The sequence below is a fragment of the Anolis carolinensis genome, chromosome 2 (genome assembly GCF_035594765.1).
Source record: "Anolis carolinensis isolate JA03-04 chromosome 2, rAnoCar3.1.pri, whole genome shotgun sequence".
Lineage (NCBI taxonomy): Eukaryota > Metazoa > Chordata > Lepidosauria > Squamata > Dactyloidae > Anolis > Anolis carolinensis.
Window position 1 is genome coordinate 27,479,428 of NC_085842.1, and position 21,207 is coordinate 27,500,634.

General features: G+C 40.1%; 1 protein-coding gene across 1 annotated transcript in view; it reads right to left on the reverse strand.

The window, feature by feature from the left end:
* Positions 1-21,207, reverse strand: part of ddah2 (DDAH family member 2, ADMA-independent) — a 53,191-nt gene that overhangs the window by 16,626 nt on the left and 15,358 nt on the right. Inside the window, exon 2 of the mRNA XM_062969518.1 lies at positions 5,060-5,368. Within this exon, the coding sequence (XP_062825588.1) occupies positions 5,060-5,365 (306 nt within the window). The 5' untranslated portion in view covers positions 5,366-5,368. The remainder of the gene's footprint in view (positions 1-5,059; positions 5,369-21,207) is intronic.

Below are 21,207 nucleotides of genomic sequence, written 5' to 3' on the forward strand. Positions count from 1 at the left end.
AAAAACATCTAGGGACCCCAGGTTGAGAACCACTGGTTTAACCCATTGCGCCACTGGGGGCTCCACTAAATGTCTAATAGGAACCTTTCATAGATTGTATGGCATATACAGTGCTGTTCATCAACACACAAGGAAACAGATGAGAAATCAGAAGGAAGATCCAAGAAGCTGTCAAAAGTCAAATTTTCCAATCTCTGCCTTGCAAGCACAAAATTTCTTGTATGGGAATAATATCTGAACACAACAACCCAAAGTGTCATTTTTAAAAAGCTATTAACAGATCATTGCCCCTCCCTGTTGGCTTTCCGCCAAAGCTCTTTTATATTCTGACCAGGCTTTTGAGAACTGACTCACTGCTGAGCAAGGAGCTTTTTACAGGGGAGGCACAACCTGTGTTCATATATTATGACTCATTGTATATTGGTTGTCAGATTAAGTATCCCTTTCATGAAATTCCAAAAAAACTCCCAAAAACTTGAAAAATGTCCACATGTATGGTTAGGACAGTGACACCTTTGCTTTTGATGGTTCAGTGTAAACCCCACTTGCCTAGTTTCCAACAGACCTTACAACCTCTGAGGATGCCTGCCATAGATGTGGGTGAAACTTCAGAAGATAATGCTTCTAGAACATGGCCATACAGCCTGGAAAACTCACAGCAACCCAGTGATTCTAGCCATGAGAGCTTTCAACAATGCATTACACAAGCTTTGTTTCATGCACACAATTATTTTTATTTATTTATTATCTTTATTATTATCCCACCTTTCTCCTGATATAAGGACTCAAGGCAGCTAACAGTGATTTTTCCCCCTGGGTGTCTCGGTTTTTAGATTTGTTCCTGGGGTTATTTGGGATGCTGATTCAGAAAATTGCATTGGATATTCTTTATCAGCTCTATTTTCTTAGATACAATTATCATGGTTTATATGGGTGAGTAGACTGAAATGGTGTCTTGCATATGTTCTGTATCTCTAATAAAATAATCTTTATTTAAATAGGGAATAGGGCTACGGGGGAGGTACTTCCAGGACATTCCCATTGGTTGTATATCATTTTCCTTTTCATTCTGTACAAATCCTTAATACAGTTCCACATTCTTTTCTCAGTAATTTGTATCAGTCTTCTCTGTCTTCAGTATCTATTGCTGGAGAGGAGTAGCTTAATTTTCCCTTCTTTCAATCTTCTTAATTTTTCTTTCCTTTTAGTTATTTTTTTTGGATTTTAAATACTTTTCTAATTGTCTCCAATCAGTTTCTTTTCTCGGTTTTCCTTGGTGTTTGGCTATCAGAAAGGTTAATCTATCCATATTTTTTATTTCTAGTATTTTGACTAACCATTCTTCTATCATAGGTATCTTATCTTGTTTCCAGTATCTAGCGTAGACAATCCTGGCCGCTGTTGATAAGAATGTTAAAATCTTCTCTTCATTTGATCCGGGGGGCAGTTTAAAGATATTCAATAAGTAATTGGGTTGTTGTATGTCTTTCGGGCTGTGTGGCCATGCTCCAGAAGTATTCTCTCCTGACGTTTCGCCCACATCTATGGCAGGCATCCTCAGAGGTTGTGAGGTATGGATAAATTAAGTAAGGAAAGGAAAGAATATATATCTGTGTATAGTCCAAGGTGTGGCAAGAGTTCTTTGTCACTGGGAGCCAGCATTAATGTTTCAGTTAATCACCCTAATTCAATAAGTAATTTTCTGGAAGTTTCTGAAAATTAACACCTAAAATCTGTTGGATACTTTCATGTATTTTCTTCCAATATTCTTTTGCCCATTTGCAATTCCACCACATGTGGTAGAAGGATCCTTCCTCTAACTTTTAGCTGATGGGGATAACTGGTACCATTTTTTAAATCAGCATGTCAATAAACTCAGAAACAGGACTCATCATTGCCTACACAATCAACCCTTGTGACTTTGTGAACTTTGGTTGGCTCCTATAAATCAATGTGGATGTTTTATGCTTAGGTTTTATATTGTTATATAATTTTGTTAGCTTACGTTTTGTTTAATTTATTGATGTTAGGTTCTAATTTTACACTTACATGTGGGGTTATTCTGGATTATTTTGTTGGTACGTGTTTGTTGGTACGTGTTTGTTTTATTAAGGCATTGAATGTTTGCCTTTTTGTATGTTGGAATCCACCCTGAGTCCCCCTGGGGAGATAGGATGGAATACAAATAAAGATTATTATTATTTTTATTATTATTATTATTATTATTATTATTATTATTTTATGATGATGATTAATATTTCAGGAACCAAAATGTATGTTGGCCAGTGGTATTAAACGTATTATGTACAAATTACCCTCATGGCACATGTCTAAGGTGTCTATATATGAAAAATATACAAACTTGTGTTTAAGTTTAGGCCCTATCTCCAGGACAACTCATTATGTACATGTAAGGTAAAGGTAAAGATTTCCCCTGATGTTAAGTCCAGTTGTGACCAACTCTGGGGGTTGGTGCTCATCTCCATTTCTAAGCCAAAGAGCCGGTGTTGTCCGTAGACACCTCCAAAGTCATGTGGCCAGCATGACTGCATGGAGCGCTGTTACCTTCCCGCCAGAGCGGTACCTATTGATCTACTCACATTTGCATGTTTTCGAACTGCTAGGTTGGCAGGAGCTCGGGCTAGCAGTGGGCACTCATTCCGCTCCCGGGATTTGAACCTGGGACCTTTTGTACATGTAAGTATTCCAAAATACAAAATGCAGAACACTTCTGGTCCCAAGCATTTCAGATAAGGATGCTCTACTTGTATCTATTTTTCAAAGCTCATGTTATGGGTTCAGGTTAAGAAAATGGTAGAGAGAGAAAAAGGAGAAATACACAGGAGAGTCCCTTTCTTTTTGTCACAGAACAATATTCCTTTGGTATCTCAATTCACTTCTGATGGCAAGGAGATGCGGGGCCAATTCTTCACAAAGGTCAAGAAAGGATATGTACGGCCACTCTTGTATCCAGTAAGCAAAACTGGGTCCGGGAAACAAGCCGCGGGGGATGGATGAGGCATGACTGCAATTGCTGAGGCAACTGGTCAGGCAACAAGGGTGGGATTAATTTGAAAGGTTTCTACCAAGGAACAGATGGGGCCTACCATGGAGAGGGCTTAACAGACAACTAGACGCTGCTGCCAGCCTCCCTTTGAGAACAGACAGGGCTTAACAGCGCACTCCAAAGCATGTCGACTCAGATGGAAATCCCACTGTATCCAAGAAGACTGACTCCCCTGTAGAAGAGTTGATGGTTACAGTCTCAGGGACAAATTTTGAGAACCCCCTTGATTCATGAATCTTTCTTTCTTTACGTTTTAAAGGCCATTAAGAAAAGTCATGGCAGTTTGGTACAATGAGGCAGAACTCATTAGAAGATTATGCTCTTTCCCAGAGCTTGTGCACAGCCACTGTTTTGGTCATCTAGGACACTGTTTCTGAAACTGTGGGTCCCAACCCCAAATGGGGTCCCCTTGGCTCAGTATTGGGGTCACGGAAAACTTGGCAACAGTAAAATGTTTCTGAATGCTACACAAATCTGCTAGCAATTATGTGCAGGTTTACAGTGAACTCTGCAGAAAATGCTTCTGCTGTAATTTATAAAAAAGGCAAAGCAGCCTATTTAGCAAGTTTTGCTAATGCCGATTTATTTTTATTTGATTTCTATACCTATTTAATATAGAGTCTTGCTTATCCAACCTTCTCTTATCCAACATTCTGGATTATCCAACGCAATCTACCTCCCACCCGGATCGGCAGCTGTTTCTCTAGGAATCAAGGACTGAACTTTTTATGGATTTAATTCTGACTGAAAGTTCATTTTATGCAATTCTATCTTTATTTGTAGTCAATTTTTAGTAGTCAGTGTTTTGTAGTTAATGTATCTAATACATTCCAATGTTTTAGTACTAAATTTGTAAATACAGTAATTACTACATAACGTTACAGTGTATTGAACAGCTTTTTCTGTCGATATGTTGTAAAACATAATGTTTTGGTGCTTAATTTGTAAAATCATAACATAAATTGACGTTTAATAGGCTATTCCTTAATCCCTCCTTATTATCCAACATTTTTGCTTATCCAATGTTCTGCCGACCAGTTTATGTTTGATAAATGAGACTCTACTGTACTGATCTACCCAGGATCACATAAACATTTCTCAGGATGGAGGAGGGAGTGGTTGAGAGTGAGAAAAGTTTAAGAAAATGTGATCTAGGGTGCTTTAAGAGGTCTAAATATCTTGATGGCACCAGATGCAATCTAATGTTGGATGTTAAACAGGATCAGGCCTGGTTAGTACTTAGATGGGAGGCTGTTGGCTATACCGGTACATCAGGGGCCGGGCTGTGGCGCAGCTGGCTAGTAACCAGCTGCTATAAATCACTACTGACCGAGAGGTCATGAGTTCGAAGCCCGGGTCGGGTTAAGCCTCCGACCATTAATAGCCCCGGCTTGCTGTTGACCTATGCAGCCCTGAAAGACAGTTGCACCTGTCAATTAGGAAAATTTAGGGACACTTTATGCGGGAGGCTAATTTACAACACCATAAAACTGCCAGCAAAACACGAGGAAAGGAATGCGGAAGTACAGCCACTACTGGACGGTGAAGCAACAGCTCCCGCTGTGGCTGGAATCGTGAAGTTGGAAAAATGTTAAAAATGCCTCTGAGTTTGTCTAATGTATGTTGTTTGTCTGTTGGCATTGAATGTTTGCCATATATGTGTTCATTGTAATCCGCCCTGAGTCCCCTTCGGGGTGAGAAGGGCAGAATATAAATACTGTAAATAAATATATAAATAAATAAATCAGAAGAAGAAACTGGCAAAATCACTTCTGAATACACTCTGCTTAAGGAAAGTCATGAAATCGCCATAACTTGACAGGCAACATGAAGGTACGTACTGTCTCCAGGAGACTAGACAAAGCAATGTTGGACAGCAGGAGAAAAACAGCTCTTTGCTAATGCATTCTGCCAACTTAATTTCTGCCAAGTCTTTTGCAAGGCTGCTCAAGACAGTTTAGCACAGACCACTTAGATACAAATAAGACTTACCTCATCTCGCCGGGAAGGTATCCACGGCCGAGTGAGCAGCGCAGTGTCTCCTTGTATCACCGCCAGATCCCCCACCAATGTGGAATAGGGCAGGGCCTCATCCGCACCCAGCTCAATAACTTGCAGCCCTAGCTTCTGACGCAGGATGCCCGTGTAGACACCGTATTGCCGGTGAGCCTTTGCCAGATCCACCGGCTCAGCTCCACTGTCGGACCCATCCGCTGAAGTCTCTGCTGTACCAAATGAGGAGGGGATGCACCGGACAATCGCATGAGTGTACTTGCCAAAAGAGGAGATGTTGGCCATGGTCTGGAAGGAGAAATAAAAAGACATACTATTTAGATAACAGATAAAACCTTTCTATCAGTCAGTTCTGAACCACACATGAACATACAGCATTAGTCCTCAATTTGATATTCTAGATTCTGGAAAGAACCATTTGTGCCCCGAAGAAATATAATTCACAATGAAGCACACTATTGAGAGGCAATAAAACCATCAAACGAGGACATTTATTTATTTATTTATTTATTTACAGTATTTATATTCCGCCCTTCTCACCCCGAAGGGGACTCAGGGCGGATCACATTACACATATAAGGCAAACATTCAATGCCTTAACATAGAACAAAGACAAACGCAGGCTCCGAGCTGGCCTCAAACTCATGACCTCTTGGTCAGAGTGATTTGTTGCAGCTGGCAGCTGGCTGCTCATCAGCCTGCGCCACAGCCCGGGCCTATTATGAACTTTTGAGTTCATAATATTGATCATCTTTAAAACCCATTAAGGAATATAGTATCCAAATGATGGGACCTCAATTCAGATTTCGTCACATCTGGAATCATGCATCTACTTTGGGAGACCCCATGCAAAAAGTACTGTATGTTGACAAACTAGGACGCATCCAGAGGAAGATACACAGATGATCAAAGGTCTGGATACGATGCCTTATGAGGAATTATGTAAGGAGCTGGGCATTCTTAGCTTGAAGAAGAATAGAGAGATATCATTTCTGAAGGGCTGTCATGTAGAAAATGGAGCAAACTTGTGTTCTTGGGATTCGAAGGATTCAAATTACAGGAAAAGAAATCCCACCTAAATATTTGGGGGGAATCTTTACAGTAAGAGCTATTCAACAGTGGAATGGACTGCCTCAAACAGCGATGGACTGAACTTCTATGAATGTCTTTGAAGAGAAGTTGAATGAGAATTTCTCAGGAATACTGTGGATATTCCTACATATCAGGGGTTTGGACTTCACTAGAAGGTCTTGTTGGAAACAACAACCTCCCAAGCCTACACTATTTATTTGTTAATGTATATATTTGCTCACCTGTATTCTATGTGCATGTTGATTTGCCAGTTTGACTTACCCCATTGATGTGGGAGGGGCTATAGACATGTGATTGTACTGAGCATGTTCGGACCCAGGACTCCATTTTCTATTCAGTATGTGTTTGGTCTTCAATGAAAGCGCATATACATTTCTGCTTTACACCTCAGTGAAGGTAGATGCATGTTGCTGTTTGGACTTCAATAGAGAAGTATGACTTATGGACTTCAGTGAGTACAATTATACTTAAAGACTTAAAGACTATTGATTAAGAATTAAACCCTGTGTCTCAACACAGAGAAGCTACATCCTATCTGTAACTGAACTTCAATAAAAAAGGTACCTGTATGGTGAATTAATACAAGATGTTTTATGAGTAAACAAGATATGTTATTTTCCAAATAAGACTTTGGCTTTTTTGGGGGGTTTTTTGGTTTTTTAAATCTCTGAGTGCATATTTTAAACTAAAGGGTTTTTAAAGAGAGTGAATATGTTTTGGACAATTTCAACTTCAAAGAAGCAACCATCCTCTGCTTAAAATATATATTTTTGTAGTGGCATGTCTTTATCCTTGGCAGTTTAAAGACATTGTTCTTCAGTTTAACAGCTGAGTTACCTGTGTGCCATTACATGAATGTTTATGAATATCACTTATTCAAAGGATTGACTTCTAACAAGGTCATGCTTTTCTTGACTAGTGGTTTTCAAAAGGTGGTCTTCACGTATTCATGGAGATCAACATTTTCCAAATGGATATGAGCCCAGAGACTGGGTACAGCTATTTTCCAATAGGTGTGAAATAGGTCTTTCTTTATTATGGCGTCCTTTAAACTAAGATTATTATTAATAATAATAATAATAATAATAATAATAATAATTATTATTATTATTATTATTATTTTATTTTTATACCCCGCCCCATCTCCCGGAAGGGACTCAGAGCGGCTTACATGGGGCCAAGCCCAGTCCCCAATAAAAACAAGGCAATAAAAACAAATAATAACAATAAAAACCAGTCATAAAATCACATTCAAGAACAAAAGGTAAAGAATTTTAAAAGAATTGTTGAATCTCAGCCTTCAAGAGACTTCAAGAGACTCAAGCCATTCACACCCTCATTGATCTGCCCCAGCCTTTGTTCCAAAGATAAATAGTAATACCTCAAATTCCTGAGCTCCCTTAATGGAAGAATATAATATAAAAACAAAATTCAAGGATGACTCATCCCAACAGAGAATAGAAACAAATGACGCAGATTTCCACCCAGCCCGAATATCAGTCTGTGTGTCGCTTTCTTACCTATTCTGGCCACCAACTGCATGAAAGTATGTCAACCAGACAAATTCCCAGCTCCGCTACTCTTGAGATGCTCAACATAAACAATGAAACTCTGAGTGTACCAAATACTGAGCCCTTTCCACTTAAGCTGTGAGCCCATTAGTGACAGATGTAATTTAAATAATGCCTTCAAGCCCATGCAAAAACAGTGTGTGTGACAATCACGCTTTCTTATTTTGCCATTCTGTGTAAAGGTAACAATTTTCAGGAAGGGAATGGAGGAATCTTTCCTTATGGCCCAGGGATCTCCTGAAGGCAATAGAAAGACATATCCATCCCTTGGAGACTATGTGGCTCAGCCTCTTCCATGTAGCTGATTTACCAAAGTGTTGGATGACAAATGTCACCATCCCCAGCCAAACTAGTTGAAAACAATGACAGCTGTGCAAAGTATCAGAAAGGACTTGGGTTTGGCTGGTGTGAAATAGACCTATTGTATATGTACATAAGTCAACCTCATGTATAAGTTGAGAGTGGGGGCCAAAGTTATGCATTTTGATAGGATCTCTGGATAACTTGATAAGTCATTTCACAAAGAGGGGAGAGCGCCAGCATCGCTAGCCACTCTTGGCCACTCTCACCATTTTCCTACTCAATAACTCAAAAAAGCTCTAAGCAGTACCATGCTGAAGAGAATGGAAGAGTTGTAGTTCTTTTAGGTTCTCCCAGGATGGCATAAACTTTTATCTTTTGCTAGTCTACTCAGAAAAGGGGACAATTCATTTTTGATAAGAATTAACATACGGTGTTTACACATTGAGCCATAGATAAGTCAAAGCTCCCGGTGACACAGCGGTTTAAACTGCTGAGCTGCTGAACTTGCTAACCGAAAGGTCGGCAGTTCATAATCTGGGGAGCGGGGTGAGCTCCTGCTGTTAGCTACAGCTTCAGGCAACCTAGCAGTTTGAAAACATGCAAATGTGAGTAGATCTATAGGTACCGCTTTGGCAGGAAGGTAATGGTAATGGTCCTTCCATGCAGTCATGCCGGCCACATGACCTTGGAAGCGTCTACAGACAATGCCGGCTCTTCAGCTTAGAAATGCAGATGAGCACCAACCCCCAGAGTCGGTCACGACTAGACTTAATATCAGGGGAAAACCTTTACCTATAGATAAGTCCATCTAATTTTTGGGTCAATTTTTTTACTAAAGGTTTTAGAATTATACATGAATATGCATATAAGGGAATCTGGGAATCAGCTTTTTCCATCTCTTCCTGCTTTGCCTAGAACAGCCGTACAGAATATTCACATTACAGAACCGGTCTCAACCCACTGTGCCCTTGATGAAAGCGCCCATGATTCCACCAATTCCAACGTTCCTGAGAGGCAACACACAGTCTTCCAAAAACCAGTCAATAATGCCGGAGGGCAGTAATAGATTTCATCTTAGCACCAAGCTGATTAGATAATTGCCTCCAAAGGGAAGCCAATCAACAGATCAATGCCTTGCACGGAGCATAAGACTGCCAAGTTATATGCATTCTTTCTGTAGTGACATTGTTAATGTTCAAAAGTTAGTACAAGGAAGAATGGATAGCAAAAGTAGCTGAAATAGCAGAAATTTACATTTTGACAAGATATCGTCAGATAAAAGATCTTTCAATATTCAAGAAAGTCTGGAGACCCTTCAGAAATTTCCTGGAAGAAACGAAAATTCCGTAATGGGGATTTCATGTTTAAAATGTTAATCTATTATATTATAGTTTACACAGTGAACTAGATAATGGATACACTGGGTTGCTCTGAGTTTTCCAAGCTTGTATGGCCATGTTCCAGAAGCATTATCTCCTGCATCTATGGCAGACATCCTCAGAGGTTGTGAGGTCTGTTGGAAACTAGGCAAGTGGGGTTTATATATATGTGGAAGGTCCAGGGTGAGAGAATGAACTCTTGTCTGTTTGAGGCAAGTGTGAATATTGCAATTGGCCTGCTTGATTATCGCTGAATGGCCTTGCAGCTTCAAAGCCTGGCTGCTTCCTGCCTGGGGGAATCCTTTGTTGGGAGGTGATTAGCTGGCCCTAATTGTTTCCTGTCTCGAATTCCCCCATGTTTCTGACTGTTCTTTATTTACTATCCAGAATTTAGAGTTTTTTCTTATTGGTAGCCAGATCCTATTCATTTTTTTATTCAATACTCATCAAGGTGGAATATTGTTGGGAGAAAGACAAGAGTTCTTTCTCCCAACCTGGACATCCCACAGATATTTAAAATAAAAAGTTAGTACAAGGCACTAGATATCTAAGCAACCAGAAATCATTAACATTTTATTCCAAAGGCATACAATTAAATAAAATTTAAATTAAAGGTTTTTTTCATATCTCATGTTTATTTTATGCAACTATGCTAGTTTGGAGACTTAATAAAATAGATCTTTCATAGAAAGAGTCCTTCCATGAAAGAAGCATTTTATTATGAGTCACCCATTTTCCCTATGTGGCAAGTCCTTTTCCACACACAAAAATCCCATTTAAAAACATTACTTTTGAGATAACGCTATGAGGCATATCTATTACATTCTGTGAAAGAACCATTTTACACGAGGTCAAGCACATTGTTTTTATGATACTTTGTATTAAGAGTTCTTCCAAGCACACTAATAATTTAAAATATTTTTTAAAAAGAAAAAAATAGAAGATTAAAACATAGAAAAAATATAAGCAAAAAGAAAAGCGATTTCGAACTTTCTTTTCAGTGGATATACATGCGCATACTATGACCATACCTCTTGTTCTAGAGCTACATTGTTCACCTTGTCTGTGACAATCTTATTAACTGCCAAAACCAAAAGTTATCATGTCCTTTTTCCTGCAAAAAGTCTATAAAGGCATGTGCTTATATATACTCTCTGTGTGTGTTTATAACCAATGCCTGGGAAAGCAACAAAATGTAAGCATTTCTAAAACAATGACAGCAAAGAAAATAAAGATTTCAGACTATTGCATGACAGCTAACTTTTCTCAAGTGGCAAGAGAAGTAGCTGAATATAAATAGATACAGGTCAAGGGGCATGACTTCAGTGGCTTGCAAAGCTCTCTCCCATTCTTCAGAGCCACCAGAAACAGAATAATGCATGCAAACTATTCAAATCTGCTGTCATGGCATCTTTTACATTTCACAATGGGCGCTTTAAAATATTCAAGATATCCACGGTGCAAAGGTTGTACATGTCTGTACTTCTTGGTGCAAACTTCTGATGTGGCCTGTGGCAGTTTCTTTTATAAAATTCTGCCGAGTGGGCATAAACAAAGCTTCCAATATCTCCCCTCCGAAATTTCCCAACAGGATTTTTGAGTTCAGAATTCCCTGGTCTCATTACCAAAGCGGGACCAAAGCACTAGAAGCCCCCCATTGTTCAACTGTTAAAGATTTCCAAAGTGTGTGCAAAGCTGTGTGCGTGAACAGCATCCAGCAACGTGTCTTCTTTTGTTTGCTTGGCTACCAACAAGGAGCCATTTAAATAATGCCATGGGAAAGAAATTGAGATTCTTCCTGTCTGCTGTTTTTTCATGATGTGTGCACTGATATACAGTCATCCTTCCACATTCACTGAGGTTAGGGGCACAGGATGCCTATGAAAGTAAAGAAAGTACTGATTTTTTTACCTAAGAGAATGTTTAGGTCTTCCAGTATGATTCTGAGGTCAGCTTCTGCTAGAAATTGACTACCATTAAGGCCTGGACATTCTTTGAGAGGTGTTTTCTCTAGAAATCTCTAAGTCCGGAGAAGGCTGATCATAGTGTCACACTCGAGGAACTAGACATTCCTGGAGCAAAAAATATTTAATAAAATCTATAAATAAGCAAATCCACAAACATCAAAACTGCATATGTGATGTATATGCATATGTGACTGTAACCCAGAGCTTTCCAAACTTTATGTTGCAACACATGAGTGTGCTGGAATCAGTAAGTGTGCCGTGCAAACGTAATGAGAAATGACAAAAATCTTACAAATGTATGTTTATTATCTTACAAATAAATTATTTAAAACTATATAAATAAAAGATTTTAAGAGATATGTTGTGCCTCCATACATTTCGTTATTACAATTTATGTATGTGTCTTCTTTCTAGGGAGTTGGTTTTATTCCAATTTGCTAGGAAAACTGAATTACTGTGTTATGAAATAATGCATGTCTAAAAAGTATGTCCCCAACATGAAATGCATGGAAAAGAAAGCAGAATGAAGTCACAGCATTTAAAGTGGCATCAAACTCCTATGCCTGTGTTTCACTGAGACACTTTTAGAGGTGACAGAAGGATTTCAAACATTCACCAAGATACACCTGCTCCATTGGGGCAGGGGCAAAACTAGGAGAGAGAAATCATGGATTTTTCCCCAAATAAGAATGCTACCCCCCTTCCAATGACATTTTCCTTCAGTCCTATAATTTCTGCCATGAAGAAAATGAGACATTGAAAACCATTCACACCTAAAAAATAAGTTTACCTTGTTCACATTCCCTTCTTAAAGTTGACTGCCCTTTTTCTTTGGATACTGAAACCGTACAAATATACCTCAATGATAAAAGTAAATGTGTTCCTTGATAGACAATTTAGCCCCTCGGTGGCACAGTGGGTTAAATCACTGAGCTGCTGAACTTGCTGACCAAAAGGTCAGCAGTTCGAATACATAGAGTGGAATGAGCTCCCGGTGTTTTCAACCTAGCTGTTTGAAAACATGTGAATGTGAGTAAATCAACAGGTACCACTCCGGCAGAAAGGTAACGGCACTCCATGCAGTCATGCTGGCCATATGACCTTGGAGGTGTCTATGGACAACACCGGCTTTTTAGCTTAGAAATAGAGAGGAGCACCAACCCCCAGAGTTGGATGTGACTAGACTTGTCAGGGAAAACCAATAGACAATTTGGTAGCAGAGGCACAGATAACTTGGAAAGAAAAATGATAGGTTTCTACACCACAAAAAAATGAAAGACAATGGCTAAACATTTTCAGAACAAGGTTTTTTAACATGCTGGGGGGAGAGGTAAGCTTATCTGCTTTCCCTTGTCCTCTCTGTTTTGCTTTTCACACATACTGAGTAAGGAAGTCTGGAGGTAGCTGCAGTTTACCTTGCCTATTGTAGGCAGGAACATACAGCTACAGTAGGATTGGCTACAATAGAATTCCATTCTTTCCCATCTGAAACATTATAGCAAGGGTGTCTAATCTTCTAGCTTCCCTAGGCCACATTGGCAGAAGAAGAATTTTCTTGGGCCACACATTGTCAGATAGGTCTTCTAGCCAAACTGTTTGCAATTATAATGCAAATTATAGAGAAATATTCTGATATTTGTGGATGTCACATATTCTGATTGTTCAATTTCGTTTTGTTGTCATCTTCAAAGTTTGCAATCAAGATCTGTGTAATCATGTTACTAAAAACAATTTCATGTTTTAAGTAAGTTTGGGATTTTTGTATTCATAGCTGGCCTGAGCCACATATGACCCACAAGCTGTGCGTTGTACATGCCTGCAGTTTGACCCAGCCCTCGTCCAGTTTTGGGAAGGATGAAGACATCTCTAAAGAAAACCAGCTGAATTACAATCCTTTCTCCGTAGGACAAAAAAAGGTCTCAGGTAGCAAGACTTTAATAGGCTAATTCCAGGATTAGCCTTCCTAGATGCACCTGACAAGCTTAGCCAGGATAAATCAATAAGTCAAGGTGTTGTGCCCTGTTGTTGTTGTGTGCTTCCAAGTCATTTCTGATCTATGGTAACCTTAAGGTGAGCCTATCACAGGGTTCTCTGGGCAAGATTTGTTCAGATGAGGCTTGCCATTGAGCTCCTTAGAGGCTGAGAGAATGTGGATTGCCCAAGATCACCTAGTGGGTTTCATGGCAGAGCAGGGATTTGAACACTAGTCTCATGTTGTGGCCTAATGCTCAAATCACTGCACTATGCTATATGAAAGACAAATTAAAAAGCCCACATTTAGGATATACAGTGTATGTGCTGGGCAGGCTCTTCCAAAAGCCCCCTGTCTTTGGATCAATGGTGTACTGTATTTTCTTTCCCGACTCCTCACTACTTGGGATCGTGACGAAGGCAGGGCCAGGTGGAAACTCTCCCCAGAAATCTTAAAACTCAAGCTGTCTCATTTGTGGAAATACGATAATACAATCTGTTATGCTTTGTCAATGATAATAATGTACCTGCTGAATTTTGTGATCTGTATTTTTAGAAATATCAAGTCCAAAAAGGATTCCTGTATGTGTAAAAGGCATGACCACACCATGATACTAAATTACATGGACCACAGATCTTGCTCAGAGTCTCACAGACTTCCCTGTGCCAAAAATATAAAAAATGAATGTGCCTGGTGATACTCTTTCCCCCGATTTCTGAACGACTTCCCTTCCAAGAGCTCAATCAATTTCCTCTCCAAACTCCATCCGAAGGAACAAACTCATCAACTGAACACATGTCTCCCGTCAGTTAAATTCCTTCCTGGTCTCTCTGTGTTAATCAGTGATCAAGTTAATTGCCTGGCAGTGTCAGCTGTTTAATTGATGGATCTGTTCTCCTGGAGGCACTTTTCGCAGGCTTAAATTCCATCACCATTGAGAAGTTAATGAAAAAGCCTTTCCGAACAGGATATGAACTGAGAAGAAATGAGTTTCAGATTGATACATGGATCCATAAGATATAACAGCATTCAAATCTTCCCCTCCTCAAAAAGACAGACTGGCAGAGTTATATTACTTCTTACATCTCACATCACATAGGAGAGAATCATCAATATTTTCCATTCTCAAATTTGTCCAGTCTCAAAATAGAGGACCTATACTAAAGGATAACACGATACGCCTACATTTGCACAGAATTCTAACCCAGCAATCCTTCAATGTATGTGGACACCACAATTGCATTCGATTCCCATTGACCACTCAGGTTATACAGTACTCTAGTGCATGCATAGGGTATTACACTGAGGGCAGCTAGAAGAAATCGGTTTAGCTTTTTGCATAAGCACCATGAAACTCAAGCCCTTTGCCCTTCACTTTCCCCTCTCCTCTATCACAGCCCTATATTCATGTATCCCATTTCCAACTACAGTTACTTTTGAACGTCTACAGAGAAACTTGGACCATCTTCCCAGAAAGCATACATCATAGTCTGTGAAGCCAGGAAAGAAATATTGTGACCTAAAACTTGTCCTTGATGCTCCTCTTGTAGTACACCATTCCTTGTTTTAACTCAACTAGAGTTCCCTGTTGCCTCCAAACTGAGGAACCCTGCTTGATTAAGATGCCTGAACAGTAAAACATTAACCAACATTAAACCAGAATTCCCCAATTCAGAGTCAACAGGAAATTCTGGCTTGGTGCAACCCAAGAGATAATAAGCAGTACAACACATGAATGGAAGAACAGTCAAGAGAGAGGGGCTCAACCCATGCTGCTTATTCCCAGCTTCATAGCACCTTGGGATAAGCTGGTTAAGTGAAGTCACTAACTGTCCAAACTTGGACAGCCCACAATTAAGGTGTTAATTATGGTTTAGGGCAGTGGTTCGCAACCTGGGGTCCCTGGTAAACTGGCTGGGATTTCTGGGAGTTGTAGGCCAAAACACCTGGGGAGGCATAGGTTGAGAACCACTGGTTTAGGGCAAGGATTTGTGAAGAGAGGTCTTTGGGAAGTGTGCGGCCCTGAATGCCTATTTTTATTGTGTTTCACAAAACTGCAAGCCTACCAAAACCAAAGTAACTTGTCTCTCCTTGAAGACTCCAGGAATGGTTGTTTTGTGGTTGTGTACCTTGAAGCCATTTTTCATTTATGGTGACTCTATGGCAAATCTATCTCAGGGTTTTCTAAGCAACATTTGTGCAGGAGGGCATTGCCACTGCCTTCCTCTTAGGCTAAAAGGGCTTGACCAGCCCAAGAGCACTCAAGAGCACTCCTATTCCAACATTTCTATTATTACACTATGCTGGTTATCTATAGGAAAAGTTAGCTAAGCTTTAAATAAGTCTCAGAGCTCACCCTCGTTAGCATAACATTATACCAATTTGTGAAAATCAGGTGAAGTTTCTGCCCACTTTGAGGGGAGGAAAGTGTTCATGTTATGGTATTCTTGGAAGTTTGTGTGATCCTCACTCTTCACTTTCCACTGTTGAAAAAAGAAATGTAAACTAATGTTATAGAAACATACAGATGGAAGAGATCACAAGTGTCATCTGGTCCACAAAAGTTCAGACCTAAAGCAAGTTTCCTTATATCAGTGGTGCTCAACCTGTAGGTCCTCAGATGTTTGGACCTTCAACTCCAGGAGTCCTAACAGCTGGTAAACTGACTGGGATATCTGGGAGTTGTAGGCCAAAACACCTGGGTACCCACAGGTTGAAAACCACTGCCCTATACCAGAAGTGGCCAGCAAGCACATTTCAAAGAATGGTCAATGATTCTGACATGTTTCCCTAAACCAGCCTTGTCCAAGAACACACCCTCCAGATGAGTCCGAATACTCTCTTAGGAAGGAGACTGTGTTTTAGCACTGTCCTTCCAAAGCATATGCACCAACTATTTGGAAATCAGCAAAGCCAAATGCCACTGATAAATCTCATATTTGCCATTGTAGAGTCAGGTCAATAAGTTCTTCACTGCTGTTAATTCTACTGAGATTTCCACACCAAGCCGAGAAAACACGTTTTCTGGCCTTTTCTTGGACAAGCTCTCTTTTGTTCCATCCCCCATTAAATGAGAATGCTTTGTTAGCCAGGAAAATATGTGGCCAGTTCCTCAGGGACATGGCATCTCTTGGCTGAACAGCTAACAAAAGGAGGCAGAGCTATTGCAATTAGACCTGAATAGAGCAGCTGATGTTCTGGTTGCAAAATGTTGGGTGTGTGAGTTTTTTATTATTATTATATTTTACAGCTGTGAGTTACTCAAGACATTTTATTCCACCAAATACTTTTTGACCAATCAAGCAATTATTACTATGTATTTATTTCCTACTTTTATCTCAAATGAGACGCAAGGCAGCATGCCACTCACCCTTTAAAATATCCCCAACTAGATATGTGCAAATGATAGGTGTCATTTTAGAAAAGGAATCTCTTTCCATGAAAGAAAGGGGACCTAATGTTTCATTTAAGACAGGCCTGCACAATTTGTAACCTTCCAGATTTTTTTGACTTCAGCTCCCAAAATTCTTGACCATTGGACAACCCAGTTATGGCTTCTAAGAGTCTGAAACATGCATGATATCAAGAAATCAGAACCCCAAATTATGAAATATAAACTATGAGGCACAGTTCCATAGGGACATATCACAAGTACACACCCTTGTCTTTGAGTAACCTTTTGTTATTAATTGTCTTTGGAACGCTGTATGAACACATCCAGACCCCTTCCTTCAATTTCCATAATGCCCTCACAATGAACTGGGAGACAGGAGGGGAGAAGGCAATGAATTCACGGCAGAGTTCCTGGATCCATTTCCTGATTCCCTTGATAAGATCGGAGATATCTGTCTGAACGATCCCTCTCCGGCCATTTCTACACTGCCATATAAAATCCAGATTATCTGCTTTGATAATCTGGATTATATGGCACTGTAGAAGGGGCTTCCCATGCCCCAAGCCAATCTCATATTCATTATATTCATCAATCACCATTGTGTAGCTTGGACTAACCCAGTGATTCTCAACCTGTCAGTCCCTGGGTGTTTTGGTCTACACCTCCCAGAAATCCCAGCCAGTTTACCAGCTGTTAGGATTTCTGGGAGTTGAAGGACAAACCATCTGGGGACCCACAGGTTGAGAACCACTGGACTAAAACCATTGTTTCCACCAAAGTAAAACTATTAAACTCATCATGAGCCCATTGCTCAATGCCACACCGCATTACTTTCTGACTGCGCACCTCTCGGAGGCGGATTAATAAATGGATTAACACTTCAAATGCTCTGTCACCACAAAAAGCCAACCAGCAATGATGTCACAGATCCCAGCTGGGTAGTTTTTAAGCCAATCAGGAGCATGCACAGACTTCTTGAATAGCTGTAAAATGAAATTAAAATACTTTGTGTTCAGAATTGTGGTACGTCAGAACTTTGTGGATTGCTGTCTCCACTGACATCCTCTTTGGCCATTGACAATAAAATCTCTGCTTTTGCCTTCAATCCGTCTGTGTCTGAATTGGCCTTTTGGAAAGTGAAACACGCTGGCCTCCTGACCTGCAATTCTTGCGGTAGCTAAAATCACTCAATACCTGGATGGCCACAAATTGTGCAGATCTGCTCTAAGGATGACACCTAGCTGATAAGCTAGATGCAGCCCAATGAGGTTCTCCATCTGGTCCACGGACCACAGGTTGGGAACCACTGTTCTTTAACCTTCTCTGTTAAAGAGTGCTGGTGCCTCATCAAACTACAATAAGGAGTCCATAGCACTGAACCATTGCCGTTCAAATGGTGTCAAACAGCATTTATTCTAGAAGTATCCCTTCAGATGAAATGTATTGAATGACAAAATAAAATCTGGCTTGGCCCATTTTGTTTTGATCCACTCAAACCAAACCAAACCAGCATCCCCATCCGATCACTGGAGTGCAAGCCAATACCCTTCTTTTTCTACCCTTTTTTTTCTAAACGGATGCAAAAGTAGCGTTGTTCATATGAATATTTACAGAAAGGAGCCCGTTGGAACAAGCAATTAAGACCCATATGGTTCAACTATTTCTTTTCATTTTAATCACACAATAGTCTCCATATATTATACATATGGCAATTAGGATTAATTGGAAAAATAGGCCACCCCTCTCCCACACAGAATCAATAGCATGTTACATCTACATGTAATATTATGGTTCTGTTTATTGGTCTCTGCCTCTAAAAACAGATGCATTTCACCAAACGTAAAGGACGTGTTTGGAATGATCTGATCTAAAATATAATCTACGTGACATTTTCTTGGATGGGTCTTGAAAGACTAACCCATTAATGTGTTCCTTCATATCGAATTGTATGATACATCATTTGAAAAACAAGACAAGTCCAAAACAATTCCAGCTTGAATCCTTTTGGAGAACCTATGTCTTCATAAGTGGACTGACGTGGGTGGAAATTAGAATTACGCAGTTTAGTAACATCTGTATCCAGTTAAGAGATGCTGTAACCATTTAGGGGAGCCAGCAAACTGACCAATGCACAACAAGATTGATGGACAATGAGATCGGGACCAGCTAGGGAGTGCCAATGCACACTGGGGGTGCATCTACACTGAACATTCAATGCGGTGACATACCATTTTAACTGCCATGGTTCAGTGTTATGTAATCATGAGATTTACTCTTTGGTGAAGGACTGGTGCTAAAGACTTTTAAAACTATGGTCTCAGGATTCCACATCATTAAGGTAAAGGTAAAGGTTTCCCCTTGACATTAAGTATAGTTGTATTTGACTCGGGGGTTGGTGCTCATCTCCATTTCTAAGCCAAAGAGCCAGCGTTGTCCATAGACACTTCCAAGGTCATGTGGCCGCATGACTGCATAGAGCGCCATTACCTTCCTGCCAAAGCGGTACCTATTGATCTACTCACATTTTGCATGTCTTCAAACTGTTAGGTTGGCAGAAGCTGGGGCTAACAGGGGGAGCTCACCCCGCTCCCCAGATTTGAAACACTAACCTTTCAGATAGCAATGTTAGCAGTACGGTTTAACCTGCTGTGCCACCGGGGGCTCCACAGCATTAAGACATGGCAGTTAAAGTGGTATCAAACTACATTAATTGTACAGTTTAGATGCAAATTGGGACACTATTACTGATTTTGTAACATATCTTTACAATTATCAACAAGCCTTTGGCTCCTCCACTATGTAAATATAAGGTTGCATAACATACATTCTGACAGAGAATTCTGGCCTTCTTTTGAAAAACCTTTGGCATAACCATAGAAATAAAAATTAGATTTCTGGATGCTACCTCGCTATTAATAAACAGATTGGAAGAAATGCTTGGGATGATCTGATTTAACATATAGGCTACATCAGGCATGGGTAAACTTCGGCCCTTCAGGTGTTTTGGACTTCCAACTCCCACAATTCCTAATAACCTACCGGCTGTTCAGAACTGTGGGACTTGAAATCCAAAATACCTGGAAGGCCGAAGTTTGCCCATGCCTGTGATACATCATAGATAGACAAATGTAAAGGGAGGAGGACCTGGAAAAAAGACATCAAAACATCTCTTCCATATTTCACAAAGTCTTCCTTCCCTGGAAACACTGAAATCTGAGTGTTATTTTCTTTTAGAGTGGTAAGTCAAATGTTTCAGACAAAATGTTCCCCAGAAATTACATCTCCACACAGGCTAGATGGGCGACTATTATGTAAAACAAGGTAAATTATCTGATTGTTGCAATTACTGGTCTTGATTATCTTTTCTCTAATCTTATTATAGGAATAAGTGCTCTGTGTCAGCGTGACACTATGGAGAACCTGAGGACACAAAGTAATTCTCTTTGTTTTAGAAATGCTGATGGTTTCTTCCATTTCTTATTTTGTTTTGGCTTCTCTTCATAAACTGGAAAAACAAAGTGGTTCCATTACAGTTAACTACCTTACAGAAGAAGGTTAACAAGAAATTTAAAAAAAATTAAAGGAAATTCGACTTGCAATTTTGGTCTGAAAAATCTGATCTTTTAATATATCAAACTTGCTAATTTTGTGCCAATTTGGGTATGTGTGTGTCAGGAGCAACTTGAGAAACTGCAAGTCGCTTCTGGTGTGAGAGAATTGGCCAACTGCAAGGACGTTGCCTAGCGGATGCCCGGATATTTCTGATGTTTTACCATCCTTGTGGGAGGCTTCTCTCATGTCCCCACATGGAGCTGATAGAGGGAGCTCATCTGCCCTCTCCCCGGGTTGGATTCGAACTGACAACCTTCAGGTCAGCAGTTCTGTTGGCACAAGGCTTTAACCCATTGCACCACTGGGGGCTCAGTGCCAAAAAATACATGTTGGTAATACAAACCGCTGTGCAGGTTTTCCAGGATGACACTATATTCAGCTTCCACTGGAAGCTGGCCAAAGAATTGCTTTCGAGGACCTAGACATTCCTGGAGAGGTGTTCTCTCTAAAAATGTCTAGGTTCTCCTGCACGACTGGAAGAAGTTGACCATAAAACCCCACTTTACAACTGAGGCCCCTTTTATACTGCCATTAAAATCTACATTATCTGCTCTGAACTGGATTATATGGCAGTGTAGACTTAGATAATCCAGTTCAAAGTAGATAATCTGGATTATATGGCAGTGTAGAAAGGACCTCAGAGATTCCTAAAGAGAACATTTTAAATCGAATCAACAAAATCGACAAATAAGCCAAAAGTTGAAACTACAGATGTGGAGGGATAACCGCCAGCATGACTGCATGGAGCGCCGTTACCTTCCTGCCGGAGCGGTACCTATTGATCTACTCACATTTGCATGTTTTCGAACTGCTAGGTTGGCAGAAGCTGGGGCTAAC